The 20,506-nt window shown below is 35.6% G+C and overlaps 1 protein-coding gene across 1 annotated transcript in view; it reads left to right on the top strand.

Moving 5' to 3' along the window:
* CLASP2 (cytoplasmic linker associated protein 2) overlaps positions 1-20,506 on the top strand; it is a 176,983-nt gene that overhangs the window by 135,871 nt on the left and 20,606 nt on the right. Inside the window, 6 exon segments of the mRNA XM_036868146.1 lie at positions 1,336-1,338; positions 5,802-5,965; positions 6,792-6,870; positions 11,204-11,347; positions 18,768-18,911; positions 20,246-20,352. Of these exon segments, the coding sequence (XP_036724041.1) occupies positions 1,336-1,338; positions 5,802-5,965; positions 6,792-6,870; positions 11,204-11,347; positions 18,768-18,911; positions 20,246-20,352 (641 nt within the window).

The raw sequence follows: 20,506 nt of genomic DNA, 5'->3' as shown, positions 1-20,506 counted from the left end.
CAATACACATCCCAGAAAGGAAGGGCTAGAAAAGAGCTTCTATTTCAACTTCTGAATACAGTTGAAATAGATGCTGGCTTTTTTCCTGGGACAGGAGTAATGTGGTTGGTAAATACAGTTTACAAGCTGAAATTATTTGATGTCCGTAACTTGATAAATACACTTTTTAAACTTTCAGATACTACTTATACAATCACAGTGTATGACTCTGTAAAGCCTCTAAATATTTTTCTAAGAGAGGCAGTACAACACAGTGATAGCAACTATGGGTAGTGGAGCTAGATTGCTTGGGTTCAAATTCTGCCTCCATCACTTATTAGCAGTGTGTGCCTTGGTTTCTTAATCTGTAAAATAGAGTTAATAAGATTGCGATGATGATTAAATGAGTTAATGTATTTAAAGCCCTTACAACACACCAAGCACTATATAAGTTTTTAAAAAATAAATAAGTTTGAAAAATTAAGGAATTCAGGGCAGATTTTTATTTTGATTGCTCTAGACCCATTTTTTCCTTCAAATGTAAGGAGTGTCAGATGCCAAAAGCTATCCCCTGTGATTCTGACATTTGACTCTGAAGGACCTACTTGAGAAGAGCCACCTTCACTAAAGTGCATGGTTTGATTTCACATTTTATGGTCTGTATAGTCCTACCTCTTGAAGTCTTGAACAGCTGGGGTAGGAATTCAATCTGTGGCTACTAAAATGCGACACAGTTGAGTTCCCTGCTTAGAAGGACATATCTGGTCTCCTGAAGAGTATCTGCAGTCTTAGGATCAGGAGACCACAACATACATCTTACCTGGGGAAAATTAAAAGTTGTGGTATAGTTACTTTTTACCTCCAAACAATAGTAATTATTCCAAGCCTTCACAGAAATAATTTAACTTGTGAATGCATTGTTTCTGAAGAGGAAAAAAAAAGATAAAAGAAAAATTCTAGATACTGTGCTTTAGAAGCAAATGTTTGCACTGTACAGAAATTTTGGCAGGTGTCTGTTAGTCTTAGATTTTTTCCAGAAGTTGAGCCTCAAGGATAGTAGGGTCTGGAAAAGAAGCAAGTTTTTGCTTGTTTTTTTGTTTTTAAATTTCCTTGGCAAGAAGGTGAGAGAGAAATATAGGAAAATCACATACTCTTCTCCCATACTATTCATTTAACTCTTGTTTTAAAAACTATTTTGAGTTTATCGTAAAACTTTGAAAAACATTTGTCACTTTATTTTCTAAGTGTTTTTCTTCCATACAGGAACTTGGCATTGATGGCGACTAATTTGTGTGTTTTTCTTTTTTTTCTTTTTTTCCTTTTGCATGCTGTCCCCTGTGTTGGAACTCTCAATAGAGAGTAAGTTGGTTCAATATTTGTTGGAAACCTAACTTTACTGCATGACTGTGAAATTAACCCTTTTTCTCTGTTTTCTCTCCCGAAGAGTTCATGCAGTGTTGGACCCTTTGCAATCCACGAAATGCTATTTGCAGTTATGCAAACTGTCATTCTGTTTGGAGATGTGCTTTTTAATCTACTAATTAATCTAATTGATTATGTTCTTCTGTTCTATATTTGATGACTGGCACACCTAAGATATAAGAGGTTAAGAAAAGGCTGCCTCAATTGTAATAGCTCAAATATTATAATTTTCCAATAAACTACAGTTATAAATTGATTCCATTGAAGGTTGGTTTCATTGAATTATTAAAAAAATAATTCCCAAGTTTCACAATTAATTTTTTTAATTGAATTCCAACCTCCACATATGCGCTTTCTAATATTCTATTAATGGCATTCCACAAAAGCAAACAGGGCTGTTTAAGGAGCAGTGATTCTCAGCTTTCTCTTCTGAAATCAGATTTTTAGCCCTAGTGCTATATTAATATGTCCACTTTCCTCTTTCTCCTTTAATCATAGATAAGGAAATGGGAGAATATCAGCATCTGACAGTGAACTCTCTGTGATAGGGCAGTCAAGTAAGAAATTTTATGCAAAATTTCCAATGCATATTTTGGGTGGATATATATATATATATGCATATATTTATCATTTAGTAAGTACCATTGATAGGATATAAGTATTTTGAAATATAATAGTGTAATTCTATATATAGAGTACCATAAATAACATGTCTACATTTTTATTCAGTTATACTCACATTTTATCTAATCAAAAGAAATTTCTACTTTTGATTAGAGATTCAGAGAAGTCTTCTTTAAGAAAATAGCAATTCATATCTTGACAGGAACATAAACTTTGGATTATGTCAGGATGAGAAGAAAGGGCCTCCCCGGCATGACTAGCCTGAGTCCAGAGAAGTGGGAGATGTCAGAAAGACTATAGGAAAGAAAAAGAAAATCTTGGCTGCCATGAAAGGAAGGTCTTACATATCTTCCCTTGCATTGAGAAAAAGGGTTGGCTACCAATTGTAGGGTAAGGTTTATTTACTTACGAGAAAATTCTTACTCTTTAAGGAACTTTTCCTGCACATTCATTGAACAACTTTTTAATTTGGTCCTCAGCCTCTGATAACTTTAGGCTTCGTTCTAATTGGCGATACAAGACTAAAAATATATAGTCTTTTTTCTCAAATGTTATATATTCCAGATGGGAAGATGATATAAATTCAGAAAAAGTGAAGTAGCACCATATATCTAGCCCCACTACAAGTTCCAAGTAGGGATGATCAGTGGCTGTTATCTAAAGAGGTCCAAGAAGCTTTTTGGCTGGGACTTGAGTGGTAAGCTTTGTAGAAAGTCATGCACTTTGTGTAAATAGGGGGATTAGGGAGTGTGGTAGGAAATCCGGAGTGTGTGTGAGATGTGTTCAGGGACAAAGAGTTTATGTTGCCAAATGGTCCAGCATGAGTCTGGAGAGTTAGAGCTTCGTCTAAGCCTTGGAGACTTTATTCTACAGACAGTGAAGGGACATGAAAGGATTTCGTTTCTATCAAAAGAGTGATGTCACAATCTGATGATGAGAAAGAAGTATGAGTTGGCCTGCCATCTGTTTTCTAAGTAAAGTTTTATTGGAACACAGCTGAGCTCACTTGTTTGCATACTGTCCATGGCCGTGCTACGATGACAGAGCTGAGTAGTTGCGACAGACACTATATGGCCTGCAAAGCCTAGGATATTTACTTTCTGGCCTGTTGCAGAAATCCAGACTTGCGGTCAGAAAGAATTGGTGCCTGTGATGATGTTGTGATCAACAGATTTGAGGAAGGCCAAAAGTGAGAGCTATTCTAGAGGTTATTGTGGGGCCTAGTAGGCTAGGACAGAGAGGCCCTGTCAAGGAAGTCATACTTTCGGTGAAAAGAGAATCAGGATGAAGACTGGCTCTTACATCTCTCCTTATTCAGGATGCAAAAGGAAAATGCCTGGTAAAAAGAATGAAAGAAGGAAGGGAGATAATAAGAGGAAAAACAGTGTCAAGCTACAGAATGGCTAAGCATACTAAGCTAATGAAAAAGCTATTACATTTCACGATTAGAAGATAACTGATGGGTGCAATAGGATGGAAATTGAAGGAGAAATTCTTGAGACAGTGTCTTCTGCATCTGTAAGCAAAGAATTTAAGTTGAGAATAAAAGAGTAAAGATAGAGGAGACCATACTTTAAAGAACAAGAATATAGAAAGCAAGATTAGTCTTAACAGAGGAATAAAATTGGCTCTTCCTTGGAGAAACAATTATGAGAAGGATAGCTATAGAGGAAATCAAAGTGAGGGAAAAGTCAGTATAGAATTTCATTATGAATGACAGTAAAGTAGATGAGGTAAGTTGTCTAGTAGCAGAGCGGATGGAACACAATTAAAAACCAAGTGACTTAGCCATTGATTAGCTGTGGAAACCTTGGGAAGTCACTTAATTTTCTTGTTCTCAGTTCCCTGAGAACCAGAGAAAATGGGAGGGTTGACTTGGGCATTCTAATGTCTGTGATTTTCAAAATGGATTTTGGCATAGAGAAAGCTTAAAGTTGGACTCTTCAGGAAAATAGGCAAGAGTTGAAACAATAAGAGTGAAAGTGAACCAAAGAATTAGAGTGTTGTACTGGTAAACCACGTTTGAGAGGGGGCAGGAAGCCCTGATTTGCAATGTTCGTTACAATTTTTGAGGTGTAAATATTCCCACATGGCTGATTTCAAGCCACCAACCAGCTCACAGAATTCCTGAATATTTAACATTTGACTTTCTAGGTAGGTACTGACTGACTCCAGGACATCACTTGACAGATTTGCCAGGTACCAATAAGAGTGAGTACTAGCTTAGACACGTGCACTTGTCGCAGAGCAGGTCTGGTGAAGTTCCTCAGCAGCGTTCAAGCCCTGAGGAGGGAGCCAGAGACAGTTTCAGTGAAGCTGTGGGCCACGGGTTGTGGGTGGGGTTAGGACCAGAGTTAATGGATCTGCATTGTGAATAAGAACAGTGTTGAAGCAGGTACTTGCTGCCTGGGGGTCAGAGGTGACAGGAAATTCAAAGTAGTCATAGTTTCTGCTTTTACAGATAGTGTCTTGAGCAAGTAGCTAAAGTGTACTTTTTCTAACTCAGATTCAAATGTTGAAAAACTTAGTTATAATTCTGATAGACAAAAATCCTTCATTTCTAACATAAGAAAAAAAAAGTTCATGTATAGCTATATAAAGGAAATTCAAGAAATAAAATATATATTGAGAACAAAACTCTTTAATTTTCAAATTAGCGTAGTTACTTTGGGCTTAACTTTTGAAACCATAGTTTTTATAATCCATTGTGATTATAAATTGTCTCATATAATACAACATGGCTGACATTGTCTTAAGAGCTTTTCCCTCTTTACCTAGAAATAAATTTTCCTGTATGATATTGAATTTATTGAGGAGATATAACCTTACTGTATGTCACTTTTCCTAAGTTTTGTTTTGTTTTGTTTTCTTTCATTTTTTGGCTGTGCCGCGCGGCATGTGGGATCTTAGTTCCCCGACCAGGGATCGAACCCCTGCCCCCTGCAGTAGAAGCGTGGAGTCTTAACCACTGGACCACCAGGGAAGTCCCCATAAGTATTTTTAGTGAGATAAAGCACTTATGAATTTTAGCTTCCCTTCCCTTAAATTTTTCCTGAATCTTACAAAAAGTTTAAAACTTGTAGATTAATATTGGAAACAGTATAAAACCTGTCAATAGAAATGGAGACTAATAGCATGCCATCTAGGACTTTTTAGAAATCATTAAAATGTAGGTGTAGATTTGTATCCTGATTTTATTTATTTTAGGTACAGTTACAGTTATCCCAGGTCATTTAAAATTACTTTTGGGGCAGTTTTAATAAATAATATGTCTTCTACCAAAAAATTTTGTGACCACTGACATTTTGAGAACTAAGAAGTCTCCTATTAACCCGTTATATCAAAATCATCATATATGTTAAGGTAGCTGTCAGCATAGTCAACCTCTGATTAACTCACTGCCACTCTTCCAAAGAGCTGAGGGCTGATGAGACCATAGGTAGTTCCTTGCCCTAAATTTCAGATAAAATAGATTTCAGTTTAAGCTGTGGCATCATTGACAACCTTAGGTGTGCCAGCCATTATAGCCAAAGTTTCTTTACCAAGTGATGCTGCATGGAATAGCTAATTGTCGAACTTCAGCAGAAGTTGGATAACAGTTCAGATATACTCTTGTATCACAGAGTCCAATGAAAAGCAAGAGAGATTGTTTTTCCGCTTGGCTGCCAATCGCTGTGCCTCTGATTCCTGTATTCCTTTCTATTTCAGTTTTGAATTGATCATAGAGGTCAATATTTCCTCCTTTTTCTCCTCCCTCCCCCGTTTATCCACTGTAGGTGTTCAGCATGTTTTTGGAGACTTTAGTGGACTTCATACAAGTCCACAAAGATGATCTTCAAGATTGGTTGTTTGTACTGCTGACCCAACTACTAAAAAAAATGGGTGCTGATTTGCTTGGGTCTGTTCAAGCAAAAGTTCAGAAAGCCCTCGATGTTACAAGGTAAGATTTTCTTCATGTATTTCAAGTTTACCCAGTAGTAATCAAGAATATTTCGTTTCTGTGTTAAAAGTTCAGATTTCTGAGTCCTTTCAAACTATGTAGTTTGCATGAGCTCCATTTGAAAATTATTGATGTTGCCCATTTACATGGTATATTTAATGCAATATTGATCCTTAGTTCAAACACTGCATTTAATCTATTAAAAAATTTTATTAACATTGGTTGCGTAATTCAAGGTAGTGTTTTATTTTAATTAAGATGTAACTGCAAAGTAGAGTTGAAGATTTTATTCAGTCTAGTGTAAAGATAAAAATATTTTCTAAGTTTAAAAAGAATGTTTTATTATGCATTCTTTTTTCAGAAGATTTTGAACCAGTGATATATTTCTACTTTCTTGTGTAGATTGTTGAAGTGACTTATTTCAAATATCCATTTACTAAGTTGAGGTGAGTCTAGAATTCAGATATTAGGTATGGAAACATCTCTGATAATGTTGAACTTTCTACTGAATACATTTTTCTGATTAAATCTATAAATGAGGCAAGAGATCATTCTTTGCAATATTGTTGCCTTTTAACCACCTACAGGGGGTTAAATTTATACTTACAGGGTATAAATTCAGACGTTCAGATTCTTCTGGGAGTAGCTTTTATCGTATACTTTACCACATAGACCATATACCACATACAGGTGCTACTTCATGCATGCTTTCTGAATGACATTGTGTTTTGTGTGGTATTAAACATAATCTTCTGTTAAGTTTGCTAAATGCTTACTTGCTGACTTAATTTTTATTTTATTTTGCTTTGTTCTTTCCTTATTTCAGAGAATCTTTTCCAAATGATCTTCAGTTCAATATTCTAATGAGATTTACAGTTGATCAGACCCAGACACCAAGCTTGAAGGTAAAAATTTGAGGTCTTCTGATGACATTTTAAGGAACTGAAATATTTTATTCATAAAGTTAATTTTAATATTTGTATTTCTGTCACACGAGAAGCTGTTCAATCAGTGGATTTTGTTTTTATAAACTTTCAGACAGTCAAGCCAGCACTTCGGGACCAGCTTCACTCTTTTTGGAGTTCCAAGGTTTTTTTTGGTTTTGTTTTAATCTGCATTATTTCTTTTCTTAACTCTCTTTACAAACTGCAGTGTTTCAGATAATGTTTGTATGCATCTATATATTCAACTACTAACCTTTATAAGCCTATAAAGCATGCATGGATTTGATTTCAAATGTTATTCGATACCAGATTATCTTTTGGAGAAGCTTACTGGGGATACATATTTAGAAGGCAACACAAGTTTGGCCGTCTAACCCTAAGCTGTTATGCAAACTCGCTCTATAAAATCTTATCTAATTTTATGTTTGTGATTTCCCAATCCTTTTTTTTTTTTTTTTTAAATTAGGAGTTTGAATAGTTATTCTGGGCAAAATGTCAGTTTTGCCTATGTATTTCAGTAAACAGAACTTTTTAAGTTTAATCTCAGAGCTATTCTCCAGTTCTTAACTGAAACAGTAACTTTTTTTTCTTTTTGCAATGTGATTTTCTAATGTGTGCATAAAATTTAGATTCAGGGTTAACTTCCTCCATTGTTATTAGCACACATTTTCTAGTTAATTTATGTGAAAACTAGGTAGATTCCAATTTTTGATTAAAAATAATTATTTAACATAAAAGAAAAGATAATATAAAAGATCTGCCCCTGCATTCTTTACTAAAGATGTTTCTTAGTGAGTTTTCTTAAATTAAAAAGAGGTTCAAGTCAGGGAAATAACAAGCATATGAGCATTTATAAGCCTTGTATTTTCTGCTCTATTCTGCACGAAGTATGTTTCTATAAGCATTATTGCCTTGGATTGATTTTCCTTTAAGTTTCTGGATATGATTTTGCCTTAAAATCACAATTATGTTTCTTGCCAGGGTTGACTTATACTCAACATAATGTTATTTTCTCAGAGCTGCTTTGTGAAAAAGGATCCATCTGTTTTGATTTTAAAAAGTGACCTGCAGAAGGAGAATAATTTACTCGATATTATTGATAAATACTGTTTAAACTTATTTTTTTGTCCAAGCCATTGTGCTAGGCATTCATAGGAATATAAAACTTACAATTTTCTATCATTATTGTTTATAATACATGATAAACTGTAAACTGTGATAAGAGTTATGATTTAGCTACTGGTGGTAGGTATTCAAGTGCTGTTGAAAACATATATAGAGATGTTTCATGGCCCAGTAGAAATGGAGGTCTAAACCATTAGCTTAAGAAATAAGGGTGATAGGTGAGTTGAAGGAGAGAATAAAGTTGCTGAAGGCCTGAAAAGAAAGACAGTGGAAAACATATAATTAAAACATCATACTACTGGGGCTTTCCTGGTGGCGCAGTAGTGGTTAAGAATCCGTCTGCCAATGCAGGGGACACGGGTTCGAGCCCTGGTCCGGGAAGATCCCACATGCCGTGGAGCAACTAAGCCCGTGCACCACAACTACTGAGCCTGTGCTCTAGAGCCCGCAAGCCACAACTACTGAAGCCCGTGCGCCTAGAGCCCATGCTCCACAACAAGAGAAACCACCGCAATGAGAAGCCTGCGCACCACAACGAAGAGTAGCCCCCACTCGACACTAGAGAAAGCCCGTGTGCAGCAATGAAGACCCAACACTACCAAAAGTAAAATAAATAAAATAAATAAATTTATTTAAAAAAAAAAAAGTCATACTGGAGACTCGAATCACAGACTGTTTCTCTAAAAGCCCTATATACATATACATATATATAATACATATACCTAGACTGTTTCTCTAAAAGCCATGTATACCTGTACGCATATATGTATATAGGGCTTTTAGAGAAACAGTCTATGTATAATATATGTGTATTATATATAAACCATAATATATAATACGAACATAGTATATACTTGGCTTTTATGTATTATATATACACACATATTAGCACACACATGTAAAGCTGTAGGGGAAAATCACTCTTCAACTCATAAATTGAATGTTTTAGGATAGCAAGGAGATGTTCTATTAGAGCTACACCTTATGCTGAAATAAAGGTAACTTCAGATGGTGACAGGATTAAGAATTAAAACTTAACAGGTTGTAGAAAAACACAAATAACTTGAGTATGAGATGCATAAAAATTCTTTATTGAAGAAGTGCTGGATCTTTCAGATAAAATTTTACATCTCTCACAGAGTATCATGTGGGTAAATGTCAGAAAAGAAGCAATAAAATAGGGGGAAATCACATACAGAGAGATTTTATTTGAGTAATATTTTTTAAAATAAATGGAATTTTGTTGACTTTTTTTTCTGAGTTTCACAAACAGGTTTAGAATTATACGCACCTTAGCAACTATATTGTTTTTCCTCTCTGAAGAAGAATGCATGTTTATGTTATTCAGAGTACAGACTATGTATAGAACCTTGTGAAATATTCTACCAAAATGAAAATTTTCAAAGATTTTATGTGTTTCATGGTTATTTTGCCTTTTGGTATAGTAAACAACACCTATTCTGTGAAACCCTTTAAAAAACTTTTACATGCCTCTCTATAAATTGCCAAGACATGGAATTGAGTCTCACATAGTGCAAATAAATTATTCAAAAAACAAAAATACATTGATGTTCATTCTTTGATTTACTATAGTCACCTTTCAGCCAGTCACACTGATAGAAGGTGACGTGGCTTCAAGAATCCAGAATGTTATGTGCTGCCATAATTTAGTTGGGCCTGCTACTGCAAAAGTAACCATAAATCTCTTTCCCTCTCCCCTCTCCACTCATGATGGCTGATAGGTTAATTCTTGTTTTTTTCAGTACATTTCTTAAAGTTATAGTTACTTCTTAAAATTCATTTATTATGAAATGAAGAATGTAAGTTGATGCATTCTGTTTTTTTAAACTGGAAGCAGAAGGGGGAAAATGTACAAGAGTCAGAATTTTAACATATTACTTCCTATATATTAACTTGGCTTAGTACTTCCCAGAGACCTTATTTGGATTGAGTGAGAAAAATGACATCTTAAGATCAATAATAAGGGAAGGAGTATAGAAACCTGATTACCTTAATCTTGACAATATTTTTCAAAGTCACTATTTAATCATATTTAAACCTTCCTTTTTCTAAGTCAGCAAATCAGCATTTAATATGTGTTTAGAATCTGCTGTATACAAGGACTGTGCACTGTGCCAGGTGCCATTTCTAAAGGGCACTGGTAAAGTCTTAGAGAACCATTACTTAGAAATCCTAGAATGTTAGATGTGACTTTAAAAACAGTGGTTCTCAAACTTTTTTTCTACCCCAACATACCTGAGAAAGGAGAGATTATTTAACAATGGCTTACTCTAAGGATAAAGAAGGCTGCATCTAAGAGAGAAGCATGTGTGCTTTGCCCCACCTCCTGCTTATTTTGAAGCCTGCATCCTACCACACACCTACCCACCATGCCACCCACACATCAGAAATTCCTGGGAGAATAATAAGACTTTTTAAACTCATATATGATAGTTCTTTTATACAGATAAGTATTGTCTCTCCTCCAGTGGTACTTGTGTAAAACTTTTTTGTCACGTTTATTTTGAGATGTAGTTCTAGCAGTTGATGGACCTATTAAGGAACCTGATCTCATTGTGTGAGTCTTACTGTATGTTTGCCAAAAACCTGTATTGCCCACCTTGATTACCCAGTTGATTTATAATACCTTATTTCCAAAATTCTTTGATTCATTTCCCCAAGAGGCAAATTGTACTTCGATTTATAAAGACTGGTTCCTAGGGAAATCTAGACAAGAGTCAGCTGTAAGCTCTGAAGGCAGACTCAAGGAGAAGTGTCTAATCTTATCAAGAGAGTCTTTAGCAGTTGTTCAAACATGGGGAATGAAACTTATAAGTTCTGCTGTGTGTGAAAAAAATCCACATTATCATATACTTGTACCTCTGGTAGGTAGGTGATTGTATAACTTCTCTTTTGTTGTTGCTTATTCATTGTGTATTTTGTCAAAAAAATAATCACCTAGAGATTCCTGACCGTCTAGTGGTTAAGACTCTAAGACTCCGCGCTTTCACTGCAGGGGGCATGGGTTTGATCCCCGTGGAGGAACTAAGATCCCACATGCCACACAGCACAGCCAAAAAAAAAAAAGTCACCTAATTATTTCTGAAGTGTTCTCATTGCCCCTCAATGACCAGCTGATTGTCCTCTTTCATTGTGCATCCCTCTGCAGGTGAAGGTTGCTATCCTCAAATACATAGAAACTCTGGCCAAACAGATGGATCCAGGAGATTTTATAAATTCCAGTGAAACTCGCCTGGCAGTGTCTCGGGTCATCACTTGGACAACAGAACCCAAAAGTTCTGATGTTCGGAAGGTATGTTTTAATTTAAGATTTAGAAGATAAATTAGAAAAGCAAGTCAGTCATTTTGGATTGCCAGTGAAGGAAGCTAATATTTTCAGGATGTTACCAGTTAGCATAGAGTTACTTACCTGGTGATATAAAGACCTTTTTAAAAAAAATCTTCTCTTTTAAATTTTATTTTAAATTTTATCCAATTAATATGAGTATAATTTTCAAACTTAGAATTAAAGATAACTGTCTTTGAAACAGTCCTCCCAACCTCTAATCTTATAGCCATTCAAAATATTTCCAAATCTTTCCCCTCGCATTTACCTATATATTTCACATAAGAGCTTGCACTGTTTCTTGATTATTAATTTTAGGCATTATTTATTGATCCGTTGATAAATTTAGTCATTATATATGTCTGTCTACCTTTATAAATTAAGACTTAACTTTCCCATATTCTTTCCTATGTCTTTCCCCATAACCTTCAAAATACTTATGAATCAGTTGTTGGTACTCAATAGAAAAGATTTAATTTTGACTGTGGAAATATTCACCCCTACGCCAAGTGGTTTATTACAGCCTCCTTCCTTACAGAAGCTTTATTTGTCCTGGTGTTAATAATTTACCTTTTCATTTTCCTTTTTTTTCCCCCCACATGTTTTTTAAGTACTTGTTGTTAGGTTCAACATCTCTGTCATATGCTCATGGCTAAGATTTTCCATATGCTCAAAAACATAGGTTATTTATTTTCTGGGGAGTTCCTTTCTAGACCCTCCTCTGTTCTTTTCACCTTCTTCCTGAGACTTCTCTTCAACCCTAATCATTCGTTTCTTGCATTCTGTATCTAGCTCTGTTGACAAAGCCAGAATAATCAAAACAGTATGGTACTGGCACAAAAACAGACACATAGATCAATGGAACAGAACAGAAAGCCCAGAAATAAAACCCATGCACACGTGGTCAATTAACCTATGATAAAGTAGCCAGGAATATACAATGGAGAAAAGATAATCTCTTCAATAACTAGTGCTGGGAAAACTGGACAGCTACGTGTAAAAGCATGAAATTAGAATATTGTCTATCACCATATACAAAAATAAACTCAAAATGGATTAAAGACCTAAATGTAAGACTGTACAAGTCCTAGAGGAAAACATAGGCAGAACACTTTCTGACATAAATCACAGCAATACTTTTTTGGATCCATCTCCTAAAGCAAAGGAAATAAAAATAAACAAATGGGACCTAATTAAACTTAAAAGCTTTTGCAGAGCAAAGGAAACCATAAACAAAACAAAAAGACAACCTATTGAATGGAAGAAAATATTTGCAAATGATATAACCAATAAGGGATAAATATCTTAACATTTATAAACAACTCATACAACTCAACATCAAAACAATGAGCAACCCAATTGAAAAATACGCAGAAGAACTGAATAGACATTTTTCCAAAGAGGAAATGCAGATGGCCAACAGACACAGCAAAAGATGCTCAACATCGCTAATCATCAGGGAAATGCAAATCAAAACCACAATGATATATCACCTCATACCGGTCAGAATGGCTATTATCGAAAAGAACACAGGTAACAAATGTTGACGAGGATGTGGAAAAAAGGGAACCCTGTTATACACTGTTTTTGGGAATGTAAATTGGTGCAGCCACTGTGGAAAACACTATGGAGGTTTCTCGAAAAACTAAAAATAGGGACTTCCCTGGTGGCGCAGTGGTTAAGAATCCGCCTGCCAATGCAGGGGACATGGGTTCGAGCCCTCGTCCAGGAAGATCCCACATGCCGTGGAGCAACTAAGCCTGTGTGCCACAACTACTGAGCCTGTGCTCTGGAGCCCACGAGCCACAACTACTGAACCCGTGTGCCTAGAGCCCGTGCTCTGCAACAAGAGAAGCCACCGCAATGAGAAGCCTTTGCACCGCAACAAAGAGTAGCTCCTGCTCACCACAACTAGAGAAAACCCACGCACAGCAACGAAGACCCAATGCAGCCAAAAATAAATAAATTAATTAATTTTAAAAAAAAACATTATTTGAAATGTTTGAAATAATTTGAAAAGATAAATGCAGCATTATTTACAATTGCCAAGATATGGATGGAAGCAACCTAAGTGTCCATCAGCAGATGAATGAAGGGACTTCCCTGGCAGTCCAGTGGTTAGGACTTCGCCTTCCAATGCAGGGGTTGTGGATTTGATCCCTGCTCAGGGAGCTAAGATTGCACATGGCTCAGGGCCAGAAAACCAAGACATAAAACAGAAACAATATTATAATAAATTCAATAAAGACTTTAAAAATGGTCCACATCAAAAAAATAATAATCTTAAAAAAAACAAACAAACAGGTGAATGGATAAAGAAGATGTGAGGTATATATATGCCATGGAATACTACTCTGCCATAAAAATGAACGGGATTTTGCCATTTGCAGCAACATGGATGGACTTGGAGGGCATTATACTAAGTGAAATAAGTCAGACAGAGAAAGACAAATACTGTATGATACCACTTACATGTGGAATCTAAAAAATATAACAAACTAGTGAATATAACAAAAAAGAAGCATATTCACAGATACAGAGAATAAACCAGTGGTTACCAACAGGAGAGGGGCAATATGGGAGTGGGGAATTATGAGGTACCAGCTATTAGGTATAAAATCAGTCACAAAGATATATTGTACAATGGGGAATAGAGCCAATATTTTATAATAAGTATAAATGAAGTATAACCTTTAAAAATTGTGAATCACTATATTGTACACCTATAACATATAATATTGTACAGCAGCTGTACTTCAATTTTTAAAACCAAGCCAAACAAGACAAAAAAACATAAAGATTAAGCAGAAATTAATAAAATAGAGAATAGAAAAACAATAGAGAAAATTAGTGAAACCAAAAGTTGTGTTTTTTGGAAAGATCAACAGTATTGGCAAACTTTTAGCTAGATTGACAGAAAAAAAGAGAAGACTCAAACTACTAGAATTAGAAATGAAAGAGGGAATATTATTACTAACCTTACACAAATAAAAAGGATTATAAAGGAATGTTACAACATTGTATGCCAATAAGTAGTTAACTTAGATGAAATGGACAAATCTCTAGAAAGACACAAACTACCAAAAGTGACTCAAGAAGTCAATAGAACAAGTAAAGAGTTTGATTTAGTAATCAAAAAACCACCCACAAAGAGAAGCCCAGGTTCAGATGGTTTAACTGGTGAGTTCTACCAAGCATTAATATCAGTTCTTCACAAACTCTCCCTTAAAAAACAGAAGAAGAAGGAACACTTTCCACCTCATTCTGTGAGGACAGTTTTATCTTGAAAAGAAACCCAAAGACATCGCACACAAAAAGAAAACTACAGATCAATGTTTCTTACAAATATGGACCCTTTTAATCCTGGCAAACCAAATTCTGCAACATATAAAAAGAGAATTATACACCAAGACCATGTGTAATTTATCCCATGAATGTAAGGTTAACATCTGAAAGTCTATTGTAGTACTCCATATCAATAGTAAAAGGACAAAAAAACCACATGATTATCTCAACAGAAAAGGCATCTGGCAAGATCTAACATCTTTCATGATTAAACAAAAACAAAAAATCGTAAACGTTTAGTTGTTTAAAACTATCAAGGAAGGGAACTTCTTAAACCCAATACAGGGCACCTCTACAGCTATTACTAATATCCACAGCTACTTAATGGTGAAAGATTGGATGTTTTCTCCATGAAGTCAGGAACAAGACATGGATGTCTGCTCTCACCATTTCTGTACAACATTGTAGCAGGGTTCGCCGGTTTCTAGCCAGGATAGTTAGGCCAGAAAGAAGAAAAAAAAGAGAGAAAGGAAGAAAAGTAAAACTATTTCTGTTTGCAAATGATACAATTTTATATATAGAAAATCCTTCAGAATCACTAAAAAACCATTAGAACTAATAAACACATTCAGCAGGGTTGCAGGATACAAAATCAATATAGGAAAATCAATTGTATTTCTAAACACTTGAAATGAACAATCCAAAAATGAAATTAAGAAAACAATTCCATTTACAGTAGCATTAAAAAGATTAAAATAGGGATAAATTTTTAAAAGGAAGTGCAAAATTTATAGTAGAAACTATGAAATAATATTGAAAGAAATTAAAGAAGATTTAAATAAATGGAAAGTCTTCCCATGTTCTTGGACCAGAAGACTTAATATTCTTAAGATGGCAATACTTCCCAAAGTGATCTACAAATTCAGTGTAATCCTTACCATATTCCCAGCTGGCTTTGTAGAAATTGACAAGCTGATTCCAAAATTCATAATGGAATTCCAAGGGACCCCTAATAGCCAGAAGAGCCTTGAAAAAAAAACCAAAGTAGGAGGACTTTACACTTCCAGATTTCAAAACCTAATACAAAGTAATAGTAATCAACACAGTGTGGTACTGGCATAAGGCTAGACATAAAGACCAGTGGAATAGAATTGAGAGTCCAGAAAAAAACCTGTGTTTATGGCCAATTGATTTCCAACAAGGGTGCAAAGACCATTCAATAAGGAAATCATAGTCTTTTCAACAAATTGTGCTGGGACAACTAAATAGCCACATGCCAAAGAATGAAGTTGAACCCGTACCTCATACCATATACAAAAATTAATACAAAATGATCAAAGACTTAAATGTAAAAGCTAAACCTAGAAAAATCTTAAAAGAGGGATAAATCTTCATGACCTTGGATTTGGCAATGGATTCTAACCAAAAGCACAAACAACAAAAAGAAAAAACAGATCAGTTGGATTTCATCAAAATTAAGAATTGGGAATATTCCAAGACCAAGAATACTGATGGGACTGTAGAAACCATTGACTGACATGTTTTAAGTAAGGGAATGATATGATCTGATTTATGTTTTTAAACATTATTTTGACTAATGTGACAAAAATGGACTAGCTATGTTGTGTAAGGGAGAAGAGGGTAGGAGAGGTAGGGCTGATATTGAACGGAACCTAAATTTTCATCTAATGTAGTAGGAAATCACCAGAAAATGTTTCTAACTGATAAATCAAGAAAAAATTATATAAGCCCATGTGTACCTAACAATCAGCAAAAACAAGCATTACAAAGAACTCTCTGGAGAGCTGAACAGGGGATTGAGAACTATAAAACCTTTTCTAAAGGTTTTTTGTTGTTTTTTTTTTAAATCCACGAGTATGTGTTACTTTTATTTAAAGACTGGAAAATTTATTTTTAAATAAATGTAAAATGTAGCTAGTAAAATAAATGTGACATTAAACTAACAGAAATGAAGGACTTCATCAAAATATACTAAAGCTATTGCAGGGACTTCCCTGGTGGTGCAGTGGTTAAGAATCCACCTGCCAATGCAGGGGACACGGGTTCGATCCTTGGTCCAGGAAGATCCCACATGCCACGGAGCAACTAAGCCCGTGTGCCACAACTACTGAGCCTGCGCTCTAGAGCCTGTGAGCCACAACTATTGAGACCACGCGCTGCAACTACTGAAGCCCACACGCTCTAGAGCCTGTGTGCCGCAACTACTGAGCCCACGTGCCTAGAGCTCGTGCTCCACAACAAGAGAAGCCACCGCAATGAGAAGCCTTTGCACCACAAGGAAGAGTAGCCCCTGCTCACCGCAACTAGAGAAAGCCTGCGCACAACAATGAAGATCCAATGCAGCCAAAAATAAATTTTAAAATTAAAATAAAAAATAAAGCTATTGCATTTTAAATCATGCGATTTAAACCTGTATTATTTGATGCAGAAATAGACAAAGATCAATGGAATATAAAGGAGGGTCCAGAGAAACAGGTTTATATAGAAGATTAGTTCATGATAAGGGTGTCACGTTGAGTCATGAGGAAAGGCTGCACTCATTGGTTTGGGAACAGTTGGACTGTCTGTTTCTAGAGAGAAAATAAAGCTGCATCTCATACACCAAAATAAAATCTAGGTGGAATAAAATATACCTTAACAATTATTAATTCATTTGCTCAAATTAACTTGAGATCCTTTCAGTGTTTAGGTTCCAAAAAGACACAAGATCATAAAGTTTTGTTTCAAAATGCAAATAGCTTTATTTAAACACTATTAACATGTTAGAGTACACACCCACACAATGTATACTTTGTTGTTGTTTTTAACAAAATGGGCTTATGTTACAGCTGTTTTATAATTTTTTCCTTCAGCAGTATGTAATAGTCCTCTCCCAGTCTCTTCATGTATAGAGCTACATCATCTTTCAAGGCTGTGTTGTGTAGTATGCCATTGTGCCAATGTAACTTAATTTCACCATTCCCCTCCTGTTGTTTATTAGCTGTCATAAACATGGAACACTTAGGTTTTCATAGAGTGGGGTCAGAAAGGGTCCAGAACAAGATGTGCACATTTACATACAAGTCATGATCGTGAACTATTTGGATTTCTTTCTCCTCTCAATTAAGTTTCTGTGTAATCAGAATTTCACAGTGTGGCTTTTAATAACTCAATTGATTACTTTAGAAGAAGAAAGGAAATTTATGTTTTCTTAACTGATCTGAATAACCTTGCTTTTGTTCCCATTTCCACAGAAACATTAGACTAGTTTTAGCTTTGAATTGTAGATTTGTTAAGATTAGCTGCTTTGAGAGAAGACTAAATACAGCTAGTTAATTTAAGAATCATATAATGGGACTTACGTGGTGGTCCAGTGGTTGAGAATCAGCTTTCCAATGCAGGGGACATGGGTTGATCACTGGTCGGGGAACTGGGGTTCCACATGCCGCAGGGCAACTGGGCCTGCGTGCCACAACTAGAGAGCCCATGTGCTGCAACTACAATGCCCATACACTCTGGAGCCTGCGCACCACAACTACAGAGCCTGCATGCCGCAACTACTGAGCCCATGCACTTTAGAGCCCACACACCACAACGAAAGATCCTGCGTGCTGCAACTAAGACCCGATGCAGCCAAAAAGAAATAAAGAAATAAATTTAAAAAAAAAAAAAAAGAATCCTATATTGAGAAAATGAAAATTAAAGTGCTAAGTTGCTCTTGATGGGCTTTGTATAGTTTAGGGATGTAGTTCCTTATTTCCATCCATCTTTCTTCTTGTAATAATTTTTTTAGGAAAACTGAAGTAGGAGCATATATTGACGGAGTAATCCTAGAAACTGTCTGGTTGACTTTTGCCGTTGATTGTTAGGTCGTATTTGTTATACTTTTCATATTCCTGTCTTACTTTCAAAAAATAAATGGTAAGTCAAATAGTTTTTGATTTTATTCTTCCAGCAAAGAAATTTGAAAGCATATAAGAACATCTTTTTCCCTGGGAAAGGTGGCCTTGCACTACTGAACAGAAATGTTGAGTGAAGAAAATGGTCTCCTTTGAATAACCAAAATATATTCATGTGCTTCTTGTATGTCTTTCTTTTCTAGGCAGCGCAGTCAGTCCTGATTTCCTTATTTGAACTCAATACCCCAGAGTTTACAATGTTATTAGGAGCTTTACCAAAAACTTTTCAGGATGGTGCTACCAAACTTCTTCATAATCACCTTCGAAACACTGGCAATGGAACCCAGGTCTTTTTCAGTTATTTTCTTGGCCATTGTATAATGTGATGACTAGTTAACAATAATTGCTTTTTTTTTTTTTTTTTTACATGAAGTAAACTTTGATCCTAATGTACAATTTTTGCATCTGCATTGGGCAGCATTTCCTGAGCAGAATTAAGTATTTTCCTGGAAAGAATAGAGTTCTTAGGCCTATCATGTTTCTATTATAATTTGGTATACATTAGGATGGTGGTGAACGGTGGCCAGGGTATGAACAAGGAAAGTGAAATGTAGCAGAACTTAGATGAGGGCATCAGCTTTACAAGCCATGAGAATTAGGGCATGTTCTTTAGATGAACCAGTCCTTATTTGAGGACCAGAAAGGATGACTTATTCCAGGAATAACAAATAAGGCCCGAGGAGGGTAGTGCTTTAAAGGGTGTGTTCACATTTAATAATAACAGGCTTGTCAGCCCATAGGTGGTTGGATAACACAGGATTTTGTTTTGGAGAAGTAAGATCTGAGTAAATGAAACATTAGTGTTATATCTAAATGGTATCAAACCATTTACATAATATGCCTGAAGAATTGAACTTAAGTTTTAAAAAGACAAAGAGAGCGATACCTTTGCTAATGGGGAAAGGAGAAAGTAGATGCTCTTATGGCAGGATTAAGGTAATGTCTAAGGGGAGAGCAATCTGAGAACAATTTCTTGGGACCAAAGTCAGTTTTTTTAAAAGAAGGGGGAATTCCCTGGTGGTCCACTGTTGAGAACTCTTCACTTCCACTGCTGAGGGCCTGGGTTCGATCCCTGGTCAGAGAACCAAGATCCCACAAGCTGTGCGGTATGGCCAAAAAAATAAAAATAAAAAAATTTTTAAAAATAAAAGGAGAAGGTATTGTTTTGTTATATTTTAAGAGATAGGAAAATTACTAACATGACCAGATTCTATTCCTTTGGTGTCTTTGTAAAAATCATTTGTAAATCAAACTCAGGAGGGAACAGAATTTGAGAATTCATAATGGTTGGAGGAAGGAAAATTGGCTCAGAAAAGGGAGCTAATTTAAAATTGTTAATTTGGGATCTTGTTTAATCTTTGAGGAAAAAGATATTGTGGTAATATTTTAGAGAAGGAAGTGTGTGAGGAGAACCAATAAAAAGGCTTAAAGAGCTAGATTTCTGAATGGGAAGAAAGTTTTTTCCCCCAGAAACTAGAGATAAGTACATGAATATTTAAAATAATGACCTATAAGTATGGCTCTCTCATGTTGTTCAACATCTTGATTGTATGGCTTCCTGAAGAGCCTTTTGGTTGAACTACCGGTCATATGTTAATGTTTATTTGACTCTGTCCATCAGGGTTCCATGGGGAGTCCTTTGACAAGACCAACACCACGGTCACCTGCCAACTGGTCCAGTCCTCTTACTTCTCCTACCAACACGTCACAGAATACTTTGTCTCCAAGGTAATAAAAGGGTTATTTTCCATCATGGTTTGTATTTGTAGATTCCCCATTCTCAGAAAAACAGACATTAATATAATTCCAGTTGATTTCTACTCAACTTGAAAGGTCTTAGACACATAGAAACTTAGCAAATTCAAAAAATGTTTATTCCAAA

This window comes from Balaenoptera musculus, chromosome 11 (assembly GCF_009873245.2).
Source record: "Balaenoptera musculus isolate JJ_BM4_2016_0621 chromosome 11, mBalMus1.pri.v3, whole genome shotgun sequence".
In the NCBI taxonomy this organism is placed as follows: domain Eukaryota; kingdom Metazoa; phylum Chordata; class Mammalia; order Artiodactyla; family Balaenopteridae; genus Balaenoptera; species Balaenoptera musculus.
The sequence above is the reverse complement of the archived record's forward strand: the minus strand, read 5'-3'. Positions and strand labels throughout refer to the sequence as shown.